The sequence below is a fragment of the Rattus norvegicus genome, chromosome 11 (genome assembly GCF_021556685.1).
Source record: "Rattus norvegicus strain SHRSP/BbbUtx chromosome 11, alternate assembly SHRSP_T2T, whole genome shotgun sequence".
Taxonomy (NCBI): Eukaryota; Metazoa; Chordata; class Mammalia; order Rodentia; family Muridae; genus Rattus; species Rattus norvegicus.
The window spans coordinates 64299444-64318588 of NC_141544.1; the positions used below are offsets into that span (position 1 = coordinate 64299444).

The 19145-nt window shown below is 40.4% G+C and overlaps 1 protein-coding gene across 39 annotated transcripts in view; it reads left to right on the forward strand.

Moving 5' to 3' along the window:
• Positions 1–19145, forward strand: part of Bbx (BBX high mobility group box domain containing) — a 247692-nt gene that overhangs the window by 212117 nt on the left and 16430 nt on the right. For 17 of the 39 annotated variants that reach the window (XM_087576273.1, XM_087576286.1, XM_087576274.1 and 14 more), the window contains 4 exon segments: positions 769–904; positions 3551–3699; positions 15865–15954; positions 17265–17324. In XM_087576273.1, coding sequence (XP_087432399.1) covers positions 769–904; positions 3551–3699; positions 15865–15954; positions 17265–17324 — 435 coding nt within the window. 39 annotated transcript variants of the gene reach the window in all.

The following is a 19145-nucleotide window of genomic DNA, read 5'->3' on the forward strand; positions in this document are numbered from 1 at the left end:
TTACCAGTGCACTTCCTTGCACTTAAGGGAGGGTTTGTAGGTAGTCATCATAGAGAAATTCCAGGTAACTGCGATTTTGTTTTCTGTTGTGGGCTGCCTTCATTTTGAAGGGTCAGTATTGAATGCTGCTTTTAGCCTGAGTATTTAAATTGATGGAATTTCCTGAGTGACACAAATAAATTTGGCAGAATCGTTACCTTTAGGATCCAAAATCAAATATCCTATCTAGTGCTTTTGTTAGGTAATCAAAACCACAACTGAAGTGTTATTCCGAACGTGGTAGCATCTGTAGAGTATTTTATATGAATTCATTTCATTTTGAAGTATCTGGTGAGGGAACTCTTTCTCGGTGGGCTCTACTCCAATAAGAAGTGTATGGTTCTCAATAAGCCCTGAGTGGAGAGAGCTTGGGAGTTTGTAGTTCTCCAGGGATGTCTTTTAGTGAGCCTAGAGAAATTTAGGATTAATGGTGTCTGTCAGCAAAAGACTCTCATGCTTTAGGCTAGGTCTCAAATGGAAAAGATAGTAGCAGCATCTTGAAGCCTATAGTGCCTGGTGAATAGGACATAATTGCTTACTTCAGAGGTAAGATTCTTTTCTGCAGTTCCTTTATGAAAAGTAGTCTAATCCAAAGCGCCCTGGGCACTGATAGCTGCAAATAGTGTTGTGGAATATAGGTAAGGGGGCCAAAAAGTTACTTAGGAAGGACCCGAGCTAACCTCCTTCAGTCTGGTATTCTGAGAAAACCCCTTCTCTTGGGTGTCCTAGGGAAACGAAGCTCAGGAAAAGGAAACTCCTCTGATCATGAAGGGTGTTGGAGTGAAGAGAGCTGGACATTTAATCAGAGTGGGACCAGTGGAAGCAAGAAGTTTAAAAAGAAGCTAAGGGAAGACTCCTTCCTTGGGTAAGTGCCTACAAGCACAGGTGACCTTCACTGCATACCCTCCTGTGGCAAGTGTTGAGTCTAAGTCAGTTTATTCTTTTTCTCTTAGCCCTTGCTTTAATGTGAGCCCCCTACTAAAAACAGATCATGGGTAATAATATGATTCCTACTCTTATCCAATCATGTGAATGGTAATATCATTGACACTTTAGGTATGATAGAAACTATACACATTTTAAGCTTGGCCCTGAGTGTGAATTGAGGTCCACCACAGTGCAGTAGTGTAATAATTGTAGATGCTTTATCCTTAACCACTAGGACCCATTTTACCACCTGAAGCTGTGGATGCATTTTATTTGTGTATTTATATTTTGTACATTTTATACTATTATTTATGTTTCCATATTCTTCGTGTCTGGTATTTTAAAATATAATGAGAACTGGACAACAAGAGTTAAAGACATTTTGCTCAGCTCTAACTCTGATATATTTAAACGAGCTCCTTTTACTCTAAGAAAAATCATTCTACTATACATTATACATTGAATGTAGTACTAGGAAGTAATGACATATCCCTTTAAAATCACTTAGAGTTATTATTTCATGACTCTTGTTTTGCCAACACCCTTACCAGCAGTCAATATAAAGTATTTCGGTATGAACTTGGTAGAGACGGCACTTCATACTGGTGAGAGAGGTATCTACAGATTCACTCGGACTGTTTTGAAGGCCCTTTGCGATTTCACATTAGCCCACTTGAAAGGAATATGATGAATAGAAATAATTCTCTATATTTTCCTAAGTATTTTTAAAGTATGCAAATTTTATGCATTAGGTATATTATATTTGCTTTATTCATAATATTTGCATTTCTATTTATGGAAAATATAATTTTTTCTTAGAAATAAAGTGTTTTAAAGTCTCATTAATTCTAAGACTCCAGGCATCATAAAATGTAAAGGTGGAGCCTTGTGGTACAGATACTTCAATATTATCTTAAAATACATATATTTTAATATACTGAAATAATATATTTAATAGTAGTATAATAATATATATAAATAATACATTTAACATGTAGTATTTTAAAAGTGCAAAGTACCTTAAGTTAGTTTTACTTCCATTATGATTAAGTAATGATATGAATATCCTCCATTTGTCATTGTTAAATGATACTTTCAAATGCGGGGTACTTTTTTTTTTAAAAAGTGATCTAGGGTACCACTAGTCAATGAGATGTACTTTCTAGAAGTGCTGATACTTTGTAGTCTGAATACCAAGCCATGTCAGGAGGCACCGCACGACATAAGTAGGGAAATAAAGTAAGCAAACACAACGGAGGGAGAGAGAGCTCAGCTGCTGAGGTGTTTGCACTGAAGCATGAAGACTTGAGTCTAGCCCCAGAGCCCACATCAAAAAAAATCTAGGCATGATAGCAAACCAACTCTAGGACGTCAGAGACAGACGGATCCTGGGGCACACTGACTAGCTAGATCGAATCAGCAAGAGCCAGGCCGTGTAAGAAGAGTCCCCGTCTCCAAAGAACAAGATGGGCAACTCTTGAGAAACAGTACCCAAGGTTGTGTTCATGATCCTCACGGACACGTGAAGTGGTAATAGTAAGCGGTAAGCTCTTCCATAAAACTGATGATTCCACTGAGCAACAAGGTGAGCTGGGCACTGAGGCACACGCTCATTCTCTTTGGAAGCAGATGCATGGAGATCATGCATTCAAGCATAGCAAGGGCTACACAGGGAGTTCCTGGTCAGTCTCAGCTGCACAGCCAGACCTCTCCAAACCTCTCTCCATTATTAGTTAAACAAGGGAGAGTTTCACCATTTGCTGAGAAGCAGAAGAGATGAAATAGTCTTTGAAAGTCTATCTCAAGAGAATAGTGAGGTGTGGGTGTGTGTATGTGATAAGCCCAACACATCTAAAGCTCCCTCCTCTTCTCCGGTCCCTCCATTTCCTGTCTACCAAGCTCAGCAGTTCTGCAGCTTCACCCAGCTGTCTGCAGTGTATCTTCGTTAGGAATTCTCATTGAACGGAAGCCAACAGCCAGCCCAGAATCCAGCAGGCATGCTGCCATTGCTATGCTGAGCCCTTAGAGACAAAACCAGCCCAAGGATTCCCTAACTTTGCCAGTCATTTGTGGTTCTCATTTACAGTGGCATCACCTCTCTTGCCAGTATTCATTGAAAACTGGCTTTCCTTTCTACTTGATTGTTTTCCTCATTGAGTCACCACTCTGAAATTTCTTTCCTAAAATTCAAATATTTCAAAAATCATATTCCCTTTAAGCTTCTTAATGCATGAACATGCATTTGAATCTTTAGAGTGAGACCTGTCTGCGTAGAGTATATGTTCACATTCAGTGTTACAAGACTAACCATGTCAGTGAGAGAAACTTTCTACTTCAACCATTCAGGATTAACCATTCAGGCCTGAATGGTTGGAGTGGAAACCATGCAGGTGATTATACAACCTTTATGTGGATTTATATTGATACTTTTTCTCAAGAATTTCTGAAAAGGTAGGGTTTGTTTCTCCCTTTCATAGATAGGACGCTCTTTTCGAGTTTAAATACTTAAAAATATATTATTTATCATTTTCTGTTTAAATATTTGGTCTTTTCGTAAGTGACTAATTCCCTCTCTTTTTAATAGTTCTGCAAAGCTGGATGAGGAATTTGAAAAGAAATTCAACAGCCTCCCTCAATATAGTCCTATTACATTTGACCGGAAATGTGTATCTATTCCAAGGAAAAAGAAGAAGACTGGAAACATGTCCTCAGAATCGACTAAAGCCAGCAAAGGTTAGCAGTGGCCTCTCCACTCCTTCAGTACATCTGAGCCTCAGCTGCCCACTCCTCTGACTTCAGCTCCCGTAGAGAGATTAGATGTCCAGCGCTGTTTTGCTCCCTGCCTCCCTTCTTCTTTCTTTCCTCCTTAATTCTCCTTAGTCTCTGTCTTTGCATCATGTCAACATACATATGGTCGTGGTGCTGCTCTCCAGAACCTTGTCGGAGCTTTGAGATGCTCCAGGACTTGCCTGAGAAGCAGACAGTGTTCTTTATTGTTAGTAAGGACCAAGATAAGATAAACCTACCTAGAATGCTCCAGCAATATACTTTGTTTTGTTACATTTGAAAAAGTACTTTATTTATGTGTTTTCAAGGGCCTCAGGTTTTCACTGTCTGTGTCTCTTCAAACTAACTGTGACCTGGGTAGATCTCTCACTCATCAGGGACAACACTCCTGTTTAAAGGGTAATTTAAAAGGGGATTGACCTTTCTTATAGTCTTAACACCTGGCACAGCTACTGACATGCCTGACCCTTGTGACATGCTCTGGGGCAAGGTCTGGGTACAAGGTATGGGTTCTACTCAGGCCTATTGAGGCAACATGATGAATTGGCCTACCTAGAGTCTAAGTATTACTATCACAGAAAACGTTGTCTTCTAGTTTCTCTTAAGGCGTAAAGAATGGTTAGGAAAGTTTCTCTCTAGTTTTTCATACTTTAGGGAAAGACATCATTTAGTGATGTCCTGCCAAAGACCAGGACTGCAGAGGGGAAGGATGGGTATAACTGGGCTACAGCTGCTTCATGATCATATTCTGAGTAGGGTTTGGCAGACAAGTTCTTGCAAAAGTGGCTACCTGTTCCTTGCTTATGTCAAGACAAATTGATCTCCTGATTTTATGGATTTTGAGGGAATATGTACAATATGAATTAAGGAAAAATTACATTTATATTTTTTCTAATAAAACTTAAATCATTCTCCCTCAAGATCTATAAACCCCTTGCACACCGTAATTGCCAAAACCAAAGAAGGGGTCACTTTGAGATGACTTCTCAAGATAATTACTGAAAGGCTCGTAAGAATCCCTACTCTGTGATTAAAGGCTGGGGGGAGGCATAAACATAATTGTAGAACTAACCATCTCCTTCTGTGGTTACTAAGAAGCCAAAAGAATAAGGAATTAAACAGGAAATGCTGCATCACCAGCTTTTCTCATCTGAGAACAATCAACTAGTGTTCTGTGGAGACCTTTCAGGATTGACAGAGCTGAGGCAGACCCATTGATACGCAGCTGGGCACCAGAGTCCGTCACCACCTGAAATGTCAGTCTCCTTCCTGGAGATGTTTATGAACAGGCATGGTAGTCAGTGAGCCCAAAGATGCCAGCTGTCTTGAGCTCCCATACCTCATGGTTTTAAAGATGCTGATAAACACAATACTTGACAACCTAGTAAAATGTCACTTAATTGATTGATGTTCAAGACACATTACTTATCCTATTTGGTACAGGTCAAGTCATTCATTTTACAGTGGTGAATTGGCTAAATTATCTATCAAGGAAAATACTGATAGATTATTTTTCTAAAGCTGAAACATGAAGTTAGGATCTATTTTTATGAAACCTTTTTTTGGTTGTCTATTACAGCTTTCCTCTCCAGCCAAGATTAATAGTATTTCTTTGATGTGAAATCACTTTCTGTAGTTCTGCATTGTGCTTCACACATCATCATCTTAACTTGTTCATTACACTTCTCAAGCCATAGAGCCCCTGGTTCTTCAGTGGTATGGCAGTAATCACATGTGTGGGAAGATGCCAACACTTTACATTTTGTTCTATGTTGTGTTTCATAAAATAAAATGGAATTAAAATAAAGCAAAACTTAAATAATATATTCTATTTAGCAAACTAAAGAGAGTATTCATAACCAATTTGCAATTTTGGCATTAAAGCAGTGAACTAGTCTGTGGTTATTAATGAAATTATCATCCCAGCTGTGTGGTAATTGCCTGATCTTTAGGGGATAGAGATTGTTTTCTTAGACTGAAGACCCTTTGCACCTCTGCATAATGAGTCATTCAAAACAAACACTGTGTGCGAGATCATTAGCTCTTTTGTAGAAGAGTGTGTGTCCATAGGAAACTCATCTTTATCCCACAATTTCCCATTTGTCTATATTATTTTCTCCTGCATTCATTGTCATTCAACATTATTTTTTCCTCACATATAGTTGGTACCCTTTTGGGTATTTGTGGGTATATGAAATACATAGAATTTTTCTGAAATGTAATTTCAAGAAGAAATTACTATTTATGATCTCATACAAATGCAGATCTCAGAATCACAGTATGTGCTTGGGTTTACTGCTCTGTTTTCCATTTGATCTCATTGGCTTTAAATTTTTCTCAAGCACTCATTTCTTCCCCATTGTCTTCCCATTGTGTCTGTCCCATCCCTCAGTTCAGAAGCCTCACACTGACTAAATATCACCTCTTCCTGGACTTGGTCTGTTTTGTCATAGGAGAACACAGCATGATGGATGATTTAGGAACAGAATTTCCCTTTGCGTCCAAGACCCAACTATCCAACATTGTGATCTATGTAGCTCACAGTGCACATCAGCTGCAGACGCCCAGTCTTGCATTGTTCGCCAGGTTATCTCCATTCTTTCTCTGTGATTTTGAATGAAAGTTTTTTTTTTTTTTTTTGGTTTTTTTTTTTTTTTTTTTTTTTTTTTTGGAGCTGGGGACCGAACCCAGGGCCTTGCGCTTCCTAGGTAAGCGCTCTACCACTGAGCTAAATCCCCAGCCCCTTGAATGAAAGTTTTAAATAGTGAATTTAAGCTGAACTGTTGCTTCTGAGAAGCTTCCTTTTGAAACATCATTTTTTTATACAGATAATATATGAAGTGTTGGTTACAAAGGGCCTCAGAAGTCAGAGTTCTAGGAAAATAGCAAATCTCAAACAGAAGTAGGGTCTTGAAGAAAATGTAAATTGAATTCAAGTTGGAAATGTTTAAGCTCCATCTTGACCCTTGACTTCTCATAATTCTTTGTATTTTGGCCCTTGTCAAATGTTGTTTTCTGATTTTCCAAATCCACATTGCATTTTGTTATTATAGTTAAAAATGGTTAAATGGGGAGCTAGAGCAATAACTGCTCTTTGAGAGGTCCATGGTTGACAGTACTCACATGGCAGCTTACAACCATCTGTAATTCCAGTCCCAGAGGATCTGACACCCTCTTCTGGTGTCCACAAGGATTGCACAGACATAATGCAACTAAAACACCCATATACATAAAATTTAAAAATGGAAAAGATATTAAATGGCTAAGCAGGAGCTAGCTAAGTACAACACCAGCTTAACATATATAAAGCCCAATAGAAAGCTTAATCCAGCTACTATCTCCTCCCCATGAATTGGCTAAGAACTATGGTTTGTTTTTAAATCATAGTGGTATTCAGCACTTTCATAACATCGAGGAGAGAATCTGCTGTTGTAAGTTGTGGACACTTTCAATCACTGACACTGAGGATAGCCAGGCTAACCTCTCCTGTCTGCAAGTTGTAGTTCCGAGTTTAGGTAGAACTTTATAATTTTCCCTCAAAATAGTTGAGGGTCTTCATTGACTTTCTCAGGAATTTAGTGACAGTACATTTGCAGCTATAAAATGCACACTATCATGAATTTTTTCCTAAATCTTATTACGTTTATTTTGATAAACTATAATCTTCCAGCAATATACCTATTTTTATTTATACTTGATTTGTAGTTTTTAATTCTCATTCAAAGAGTTGGCTCTTATACTTGTGTTTTCTCACACACTTTGTTGAATCCCTTCCTCAGCTCTCTTCCTCCTACCTGACACAGCCTTGAGTTTCTTAATTATGGGTGTCCAGACCAAGAATGTAGTTCCATCCATTCATGACTACTAACTTTTTTCCCCATCTTTATTAAATTGGGTATTTCGTATTTACATTTCAAATGTTATTCCCTTTCCCGGTTTCCAGGCCAACATCCCCCTAACCCCTCATCCTCCCCTTCTATATGGGTGTTCCCCTCCCAATCCTCCCCCTGTTACCACCCTCGCCCCAAGAATCCCATTCACTGGGGGTCCAGCCTTGGCAGGACCAAGGGCTTCCCCTTCCACTGGTGCCCCTACTAGGCTATTCATTGCTACCTATGCATTTGGAGCCCAGGGTCAGTCCATGTATAGTCTTGGGGTAGTGGCTTAGTCCCTGGAAGCTCTGGTTGTTTGGCATTGTTGTTCATAAGGGGTCTCAAGCCTCTTCAGCTCTTTCAGGCCTTTCTCTGATTTCTTCAATGGGGGGTCCCGTTCTCAGTTCAGTGGTTTGCTGCTGGCATTCGCCTATGTATCTGCCGTATTCTGGCAGTGTCTCTCAGGAGAGATCTATATCTGGTTCCTGTCAGCCTGCACTTCTTTGCTTCATCCATCTTATCTAGTTTGGTGGCTGTATGTGTGTGGGCCACATGTGGGGCAGACTCTGAATGGGCGTTCCTTCAGCTTCTGTTCTAAACTTTGCCTCCCTACCCCCTGCCAAGGGTATTCTTGTTCCCCTTTTAAAGAAGGAGTGAAGCATCTGCATTTTGGTCATCCTTCTTGAGTTTCATTTGTTCTGTGGATCTAGGGTAATTCGAGCATTTGGGCTAATATCCACTTATCAATGAGTACATACCATGTGTATTTTTCTGTGATTGGCTTACCTCACTCAAGATGATGTTTTCCAGTTCCATCCATTTGCCTATGAATTTCATAAAGTCATTGTTTTTTGACAACTGACTAGTATTCCATTGTGTAGATGTACCACATTTTCTGTATCCATTCCTCTGTTGAAGGACATCTGGGTTCTTTCCAGCTTCTGGCTATTATAAATAAGGCTGCGATGAACAAAGTGGAACACGTGTCTTTGTTGTATGTTGGGGCATCTTTTGGGTATATGCCCAAGAGAGGTATAGCTGGGTCCTCAGGTAGTACAATGTCCAATTATCTGAGGAACCTCCAGACTGATTTTCAGAATGGTTGTACCAGTCTGCAATCCCACCAACAATGGAGGAATGCTCCTCTTCCTCCACATCCATGCCAGCATCTGCTGTCGCCAGAGTTTTTGCTCTTAACCATTCTCACTGGTGTGAGGTGAAATCTCAGGGTTGTTTTGATTTGCATTTCCCTTATGACTAAAGATGTTGAACATTTCTTTAGGTGCTTCTCAGCCATTCAGCATTCCTCAGCTGTGAATTCTTTGTTTAGCTCTGAATCCCATTTTTTTTATAGAGTTATTTGTCTCCTTGCAGTCTAACTTCTTGAGTTCTTTGTATATTTTGGATATAAGGCCTCTATCAGTTGTAGGATTGGTAAACATCTTTTCCCAATCTGTTGGTTGCCATTTTAGCCTGACAACAGTGTCCTTTGCCTTATAGAAGCTGTGTAGTTTTATGAGATCTCATTTGTCGTTCTTGATCTTAGATCATAAGCCATTGGTGTTTTGTTCAGGAAATTTTCTCCAATGTCCATGTGTTCGAGATTTTTCCCCACTTTTTCTTCTATTATTTTGAGTGTATCTGGTTTGATGTGGAGCTCCTTGATCCACTTGGACTTAAGCTTCTATTTCTTTAGGAGTTATGGCGTTGTTTAAATGGTTTATCTGTTCCCGATTTAACGTCAGTACCTGGTATCTATCTAGGAAATTGTCCATTTCCTCCAGATTTTCAAGGTTTGTTGAATATAGGCTTTTGTAGTAGGATCTGATGATTTTCTTGAAGTCCTCCATCATCATGATCAAATGCGATTTTAAATCTAAATCTTGCTTTTCTGGTGTGTTTGGATATTCAGTGTTTGCTTTGGTGGGAGAATTGGGCTCCGATGATGCCATGTAGTCTTGTTCTCTGTTGCCTGGGTTCCTGCGTTTGCCTCTCGCCATCAGGTTGTCTCTGGTGTTACCTTGTTCTGCTATTTCTGATAGTGGCTTGACCATCCTATAAGCCTGCGTGTCAGGAGTGCTGTAGACCCGTTTTCCTGTTTTCTTTCAGCCAATTATGGGAACAGAGTGTTCTGCTTTCAGGCGTGTAGTTGTTCCTGTCTACTGGTCTTCAGCTGTTCCTGTGGGTGTGTGTCCTGAGTCCACCAGGCAGGTCACTTGGAGCAGAAAAGTTGTTTTTACCTCTGGTCTCGGGCCTGAAGTCACTCCTCATTGCTGGCATTCAGCTCTCTGTGAGGGCAGCAACCAGAAGGACCTGCCCCTCCTTCTCCGGGGTCTATGTGCACACGGAGGTGGGGGAGGCAGATGGCGCTAGGTGTTTTCCTCTAGAGTCAGAAATGTGGGCAGAGAGTAGTTTCCTCAACTTCCCAGGCATGTCTGCCCCTCTGAAGGTCTAGCTCTCCCTCCCACGGGATTTGGGTGTAGGGAAATATTTGACCGGGTCCCTTCAGATCCGGGCATAGCATGACTCCTAACTTAATAGTGGCTGATAACCTTCCAACTTACTCAGATAAATGGCAAATAGCTGGGTCCAATTTGCTACGATTTATTGTGAAGGAATTTATGGATTTATTAGCTATAAAACCAATACAAATACATGAAATTATAGAACTTGAGGAACGTTCTTGGCAGTAGAGTTAGAGTGAGCATTTACGACACAACAGTTCAGAAGAACAGGTTCACTTAAGAGCAGAATACCTCTGGTCTTGAAAAATCCCTATGCTGAGCTCACAGTGAAGTGGCTTCTGTGTCACTGCAAAAAGATTTTCCCAAAATGTCCATTTCCCAAGAAACCCTGAGTGTTGATGCCTTGGAAAGGTCATTGTAAGATCTCACGTCAGTCTTCCCGCCTTGTCTTGTGGCGAGTCTCTGTTGTTTTTACCCTGATGTAAGTTTGAGGGCAGAGCAAAGGAGACCTCCTTGTTCAGGACAGCCTTCCCCAGGTCTCAGGTGCTGACCTGAGCTGCCCCACCGACCAGCAGGTGATGCAGGTGATACTGGTAGTCTCTGAAACAGTTTCCTAGGGGAAGAGATGGACATAGAAGCCTGGAGTGGAATGTGAGTGAGGAACTTTTGATTCCTGAATGATTCTACCTAGGACTTTTTTTCTGCTTTTCATTTCTTTTTTACCCAATTTGTGGACCCTTCTATGTTAATATAACAAAAGGAAAAAGATAGTTCTTAATTCCCTTGTATTTCCTATTTTTTTTTGTCATGTTTTAAACTTTATTTTCTTCAGACAGCTTGTCAAACACATGTGCCATGTTGGTGAGCAGAAATGAAATTATTTATTGACTCCTAAATCACTGCTTTTGTGACTGATTAGATCTTACTCATTACTTTCCTTTCATGTCCTTGTCACTATCTTGGAAGAAGCCATCGTTTGTCTACAGTATTTATAGTCATCTTTTGGGGGATGGTTCAAAGCAAGGGATTTTTTAAATGTAAGCTTATATAAACTCTTCTACACACAAAGCCAGCCTGCATGTTTGCTTTTTGTGTGTGTGCAAATATGGACAGATTGGTCTTCAGTGTTGTCCTTACCTCACACTTTTTATACTCCTTTTCTTCTTTCTAAGCCATTCCAAATCAGTCTGTGCCTGTATCACTTTCTGTGTGAGGCAAAATCTTGTAATTCCCACAGGTAAGTCAGTAGGGTCTCTGTGAGCCTCAGAAGTCTCAGAAAGTTTCTTATGCTCTCTCCTACTTATTTTCCATGATCACCTACATGTTTTAGGTGTCATTCTTGTTGGACTGCCTGGGTTTACAAAGCACAAGGACCACTGGTGCAAACTCATTGTTGAGAACATGGCTCGCTAGCATACTATGTATGTATCTGACAGGTTTCCTTTGTTCTTGTGAATTTAGTTTTTCTTCTTTCTTTTTCTTAAAATTTTTCTATTTCCATTTCAAACCATTCCAATTATTCAGAAGTATTTGTTATGGGTTATTTACAAGAATGACTTGTGGTCATAACATTTGCAAAGGTTTATGCTAACTTAAAAAATGTCTCTCACCCATTCTTGCCAATCAGTGCTGTGGGAGCTTTGTTGTTTAGGAAGTGAGCATTTTTGGGAAGCTGTCCTATACTAACCTCTATCTAGGCATTCTGATTATAGCTGAATAAAATCAAAGAGCCTGCCGCTACAGAGGATGGCCAGAATAGTAATCAAGCCCCCATGTAACCAAAGAATGTCACATATTTGAAGGTTAAAATGTTATAAAAATTAAGAGAACAGAGAATAGAACAAGTAGACAAATGATCAGCAGGGAGAATGACCACTTGAACAACATTCAGACAACTAGAACTAACAGACAGGACCCCACACTTGCAGAGTGAGTACCTCAGGTATGTGGAACAATCTTCATAATTAGGTATGTGCTAGCTGTAAAGCAAAGTGATCAATTAAGCTATCAAATATTTTCTCTGGCCATGGTAGAACAAATTAAAATCAGAGTAGAAGAAAGCGTTAAGTGATGAGAAATGTGGATGAGAACAGAGTCAGAGTGGGAGGAGGTACAGGCAAGCTATGCTTAGAGAGGAGTTTACTCCCTTCCAGGAAGGTCTGAGATCGCTACTCCAAGGAGCCTTTCACTTAAGATACTGAGAAAGGCAAGCCCAAATCCAAAGGAAGCAGGATATAGTAAACATTTAGAAAAATAGTGATGTGAAATGTAATAGAGAAGCAACAAAATCAGTTCCTTGAAAGTAGCAACATTTAACTAGAATGTGACTAAGAAGAATAGTCACATTATAATCTGAGATGAAACAGACAGCATTACTGTCAACTGTACATAGATGAAAATAATTGGGTGAATACTATGAACAGAATACTATTAGAGACCAGTAAATTAAATAACCTTGATAAGATGAACATTTCATAGGAAGATGCAAACTGCTGAAGCCAACTTAAGAATGACCTGTGTCAAGATGTTAAATCAGCAGTCAGAGTGTGCTAGTGACGTGGGCATCCTAGGCTCAGATGGTACTACCGTAGATTCTGCCAGACTTTTTACCTGCATTCGTGTAGAGCATGTACATACACTCAGACACATACATATGTATATGCTGCAATCTAAAAACAAATTTGATTTTCACAGGGTTGAACAACACTGTAGTTAAATTGTTATGGCCTCAGATTAGCAGTGGATTATTAAATAAGGTATCAAAAACTCAAGTAGCAAAAGACAATACAGGTAAATAGCTAAATTATGCTGTATCAAATTAATTTTTTTTTGTATTTTAAAAGACACTGTCAGGAAACATGAAAAGATATAGGATGGGGGAAATCTTTGTAACACACTTGACAAAAACCCAATTTTTTAAAATCTTAAAACCACATCAAAAACAACAAAAATAGGCAAGCGACAAGAGATATACAAACCACCATTAATAGGAAAAGTTGACAATAAGATGATACCACTTCTGAATGCTGTAACCATGAGACTGAGCTTAATATGCTGGAGACGGTGGAGAACTCCAAACCCTCTTATGTACTACCTGGAGGAACAGCAACCCAAGCAGCTGTTTCAGTAAGCAGTGCGGTAGCCACACTGACCATAGAGCTTATCAGTTTTACCTCTAGGTATATGCCTAAGAGTGTATGCCATAACAATACGTACATCTACAAACGAACATCAATTTCATACCAACTGTATTCATGAGAGCCAAAACGTGGAAAAGAATCCATAAATCTATCAGTCCCTAAACTGATCAGATATAAATATTTATATCACCCTTATCTTCCTGCAGCACAGGCGAGCCCTAGAAGTGTTATGCTAAATCCAAGAACAATCTGAACTACTTATTGTCTGTGTCATATAGGATTTTTTTTAAAGATTTATTCATTTATTATATATAAGTACACTGTAGCTGTCTTCAGACACACCAGAAGAGGGCGTAGGATCCCATTACAGATGGTTGTGAGCCACCATGTGGTTGCTGGGAATTGAACTCAGGACCTCTGGAAGAGCAGTCGGGTGCTCTTAACCACTGAACCATCTCTCCAGCCCCCATATAGGATTTTTAAGTAGTCAAACTTTTTGTTTGACCAAATAGTTCAGTGGTGGGGAAATGCAGGACAAGAAGGATAGTTGCTAATAGTTATGACATTCATTGTATTTTTTTTAAACATCTGTGAATACAGTGTCACTGTCTTCAGACACACCAGAGGAGGGCATTGGATCCAATTACAGATGGTTGTGAGCCACCGTGTGAATGCTAGGAATTGGACTCGGGACCTTTGGAAGAGCAGTTGGTTCTTTTAACTGCTGAGCCTTCTCTCTAACCCCCATGACATTTTTTTATGTGATTAGATACATGTTATTGGTTGATGGTGCATATATCTCTAGAGAGGAAAATATTAGCTAAATTTTAATTGAGTAATTAATTTGGCAAGTAAGTCATGTTTCAGTGGAGGTGGGTTTTTGGTTGTGTGTGTGTGTGTGTGTGTGTGTGTGTGTGTGTGTGTGTGTGTGTGTGTGTCCTTGCTTTTTAATCATCTTATATAAAGGGTTGTTAGTAAAACAAGATCACAAGTGATAGCATGGGGTGGACGGCAGCTTTTCATGGGATACTCTGGAAGAATAATCAGGTTAGCCTTAATGATGTTTGGATACAGTCAAAGCATTTCTAAACATCGATAACAGCTGACACAAAGATCTGTAAAGTAGGATTGAGACTACATGCTAGGGAGCAGCAAACAAGGGTATTTAGCTGCAGACATGACAGTTCTCTGAATCTCGTATGTCCGTGTTTGACAGTGTGAGGTCATCAGCATTTTACGCAGACACATTTGTGAGTCACCAGCCAGTAGCTGGTATTTAAAGCTGAATGCTGCAGTGATCACCGAAGAAGTGAGAGTACAGGAAATGAGCAAATCTGTTGTCCCCACCTTGGGATGTCTAGTAAGAGAAGCACAGGAAACAAAGAGGCAATGGTCCCTGTAGGAAGAGACAAAGCAAACTCCTGCTCCTAGGACCACCTGGTGAAGGAAGTGGGGAAGGTAGAGGATGCAACCCAAGTGGGCAGTCACTGCGGGCACTGCTGAGCAGCCCATTACCTACAATAAGAATCCTCATTTGGCTTTCACAGCTTTGGGCTGTAGGTGACCTGAGAAGCCAGGCTTTCTTGAGTGGTAAGGAAGATATGTAGTTGGAGTGGGCCTCACACAGCAGAAGGTTGTAGGCAGCCCTCCTGAGGACAGCTTTACTACAGAGGATTTGGGGGAGGAGACAGTAACCGATATGAGAAACTTGAGCAAATGCCAACACCTCTTTTGTTTTTAATGGGGTGGAATAATGTTTGTGTAAAATATGCTCATGAGGGAGGATGGCCTAGTGGGAGTGCCAGGCACATGGGGATATTGGTTTGCCACCAGCCACAGGGCAGAGCTTGCTGCAGACACTAGTAAGTGGGAGGTGCAGCAGGGGAGCTGCCACACTCAGAGCCTTTTGACCCTCACACCAACCTGTGATCTAGGCACGTACTGATCCCCATGTATAGATGAGGTAACAGAAGCCATGTAAAATTATTCCAACATGATGATCTGCAGTGAATAGTATACAACCTGCTTCTGGAAGGATACTGTTAGTTCTGATCCATAACCGGAAAACAGCAGTTCTGTTTCATCTCAAAGACTAAGACTCTGAGCTGTTTCTTTAGCAAATGCCCTTCTGTTTTTAGATCACCCACCCACCCTACCCCTCCCTAGCCTCAGAAAGGCCAGAAAGCGATCTATCTAATGCTCTCAGGTCGGTGGTTACCCTGAGAGTGCTGTTCTTGTAAGATCCGTTTCTGAGAAGTGAGACATGCATTCTCTCCATCTCATCGTGGCATTTAGGAGTCTAAAGTAAAAACCTTCCCTATTTCAGACTATCACCTCTCTGCTGTTAGCTGACTATAGTCGGCTTCTACCCACTAAATCCACAGCTTCCTCCAGGGAGTCCCAGCCCTAATGGAGGCTTTTGCCTAACACATTTCCTTGGAAAATCTCTGAGTTTTAAATAAGCCGATCAGAGTAGGCCGAGCACTTGATGAGTGAATCTCAAGAGAATACTTCTTGCAACTCAGTTTACTAATTCCACAGAAGGGCGTGATAATTAAAAACAAACAAAAATCCCCACACTATTGTTTTGTGCAACCTTGTGAACTTAAAATATATTTATAATATTGTCTGTAGGTCCTTTCCAGTCTCAGAAAAAGAACTTATTCCACAAAATTGTCAGCAAATATAAGCACAAAAAGGAGAAGCCTAATGTTCCAGAAAAAGGTACTGGTGCCTTCCGTCCTCCATTAAGGTTTCTTGGTCACCTCCATTCCAGACTCATCCTTGAGCGAAGCTTCTGCACACCTCCTCTCTTTTCTCCCTTTTGCTTGCTCAGTGCCATCAGCTCTTGACATGGGGCCTCATCCTTTCTACACTCCGTAGCAATGCAAATCTCCTTTATTTAGATCTCTGCTCAAGTCCATTACTTGTGTCTTTGATCTCAGCTCCATATAAATCCGAAAAATGTTGTTTCTCATTTACATTTGGTATAATTTATAATTTAGTTTTCCAGGCCTCTTATCCATTTATTTTGTTTGGCTATTCTTATTTCCCTCCTATTGGCAACCTTTCGTACAATGGCCACATATTCCCACTTTGCCAAATCCTACGGTTTACAGTCTGGAAGTCCAGCCATTTGCCGTTTCTCCACTTTGTTAATTAAGCATCCTCACAACCCTTTTTTCTTCTCCTAAATGGTGACATCTCCTCCCCATCTGTGCTTCCTTGTTGGCTGGACTCTTCAATCTCCTTTAGCCACAGAACTGTTATTTCCAGAGGGCACTAAGAACTTGGGCACTCTACCAACTCCCGCCCTTCTCTGAACATCCATTGTTATTGTGGTCCTGATGGACCCTTGAACCTCCTCGGGGTTCATCTTAAGATCTCTATTCTCATAGCCAAGACGTTCATTCTTGCACATAAAAGATAAGTCCTCACATCTCTCGCAGTACAGCCATGTGAACTTGGAGGCTGGAATTCCTCAGTGTCCTGCATGCCAGTGTCACGGCTGCCATTAACCCGCTCATCTGAGGCTTTGTTTGCACCCCGCTTGCATGGCCACCTATGCCGCATGTCAGGCTCCGGTACTCAGGCTTCTCCATGTTGTGTGGCTGTGTGTGCCCCGTAGGTTTCTATACTGCAGCCTTTACTTAGTTTCAGTTTGATATTCACATCAGCTTCTGGCGTTACATCGTGATCTGCTTCCCTCCGCCTCCAGTGAGTAAACACTACAGTGTAGGTAAAATGTCAGCTTTTATTTCCTTTTACTGACCTTCACATTGTCCTGATGAAAGGCAAGATGTAGTCCAACGTGTTTCACAAAGGACAGAATTTACTTATTTTTATCCATATCTTAAGTAGTCTCATTTGTTTACTTGGCAAATAGTTTTGAGAATAAAATAATTGAAATTAAATTCTGTTTGATGTGCATGTTGTTTGATATTCAAGTCATTTTGCATACTTTGTTTGCTGCTGTGTGTATGTTGCTGGGATTAGAGTTTCACTGTCCTTTCCTTTTCTGTCCTTATTTTTAGGAAGTGGGGATAAATGGTCACACAAGCAATTTTTCTTGGATGCCATTCACCCTACAGAAGGTAAAAGAAACATTATCTAAACTAAGAATGGGGGTTGGGGATTTAGCTCAGTGGTATAGCGCCTGCCTAGGAAGCGCAAGGCCCTGGGTTCGGTCCCCAGCTCTGGAAAAAAAAAAAAAAAAAAACTAAGAATGGAATAATTTTATAGTCTTTAAAAATTCAAAATGTATGTAGGGTCAACCAATATTAGGCATACATGTTCACATTGAGATTGTTTTATATTTTAAATCGAAACTGCTTTGCTGCTAATCACACTGACTGTAGACTTGAGTGGTTTTTTAACAGTGTGTCTGTGATGTAGGAGCACAGGAGTCAGGACTAACAGGTAGGCATGGCAAGCTATGAGAAGTGATTCCTAGCTGAGTGTTGTCCCTCACCCATTTCCCAGTACCTCTCGGTATGTTGAAACAATTCCCCTGAGGCATATGTACAGCCAAACTAGTCATAAGTACATCCTAGTTCAAATGTCACTTATGAGTTCCCCACACCCTACCTGTATGTAATTGTAATTATTGTCATATATTGAAACGTTAGGTTGGTGTCAATTTCTGCAAGTAAAGATTCCTTCTGTTCCTCCAACCACCCCCTCCACACGTACAAACAAACAAAATATTTTCATTATAGATCTTTTAAAAGACTTACCATTTTAGTGATTAGTTATGTTACTTCATTAAATCTGGGTGTAGTCGTGAATCTCTGCACTGGAGAGGTGAAGATTAGGAGGGGATTAAACGTTACCCTCAACTGCAGAGTGAGTTTGAGGCCTAGTTGGGCTACATGAGACCTTGTAGAAAGAACAAAAAGAAAGTTACTTCATTTGAAAAGTCAGTGGTACCTTTGAAATATTCAGTTTATAATTCTGTGTGCAAGTTTTATTCCCTTCATATCAACAAAATGGAACCTATACATAGTGGACCATCCACTACAAGTGAATAAATTGGGTCAAGTGTAGTGGTCCACCTCTGTAATTCAATACTCAGGAGGCAGAAGTAGGATTACTACAAGTTTGAGGATAGCCTGGGACTACACAGTGTGTTCTAGGCTGGCCAGGACTGTGCTTAAGACTATATTGGGGACTTGATGATTGAACCCAACCCCTCCACCACCCATTGGAATGATTTTTTTTTTATGTACATTTAACCCTGCAGGAATGCAGAGTGCAAGTACAGAGTGATGTGGAAACTTGACAAGAGTTAGATCTGTGTTCTCAGACCTGCCACTAATTAGCACTGTTTGGTGGGACAAATAACTTGACCTCACTATAATTTACCCTATCTTTGTATGAAACACACATGTAGTTCATGTACAGTACAGAGCTTGGGAATGACCAGCATGGTAATACATAAATGTTAAGTTCCATGTCTCTCTGAACTCGTGAAGATTTTTCTCTGGTGTCTAATGGGAGCTGTGATGCTAGAAGCGGCACGGTAACAGCTCTAATGTTCTGCCTTGGGTGGAAGGAGGCAAGACAACCAGTTTTGAATCTGCCATGCAGTCCCCAGAGGTCCATAGAACTGGAGTTGTTATTGATGATACTTAATTACTGACATATATTATTGATGTATATTGAGCAAAACTTTGGAGACCCAGCTCTGAAAAGTGTGAATCCTTTACCTATAATAGAGTGCAAATTCACTTTACATAGCCAGAAAAATCACTAGTAATTTAAAGTGCCTTGTTTCAGTTGTTTACTTTGATGCATCCCCAGGACTTAATTGTTCGGATGGTAACACTGCGAACTACCCAGGCCCTTGTGTCATTCTTTCCTACACCTAGGGCCACATCACTGTCTATTAAACTTTGCTTTGCTGGGTGTAAATA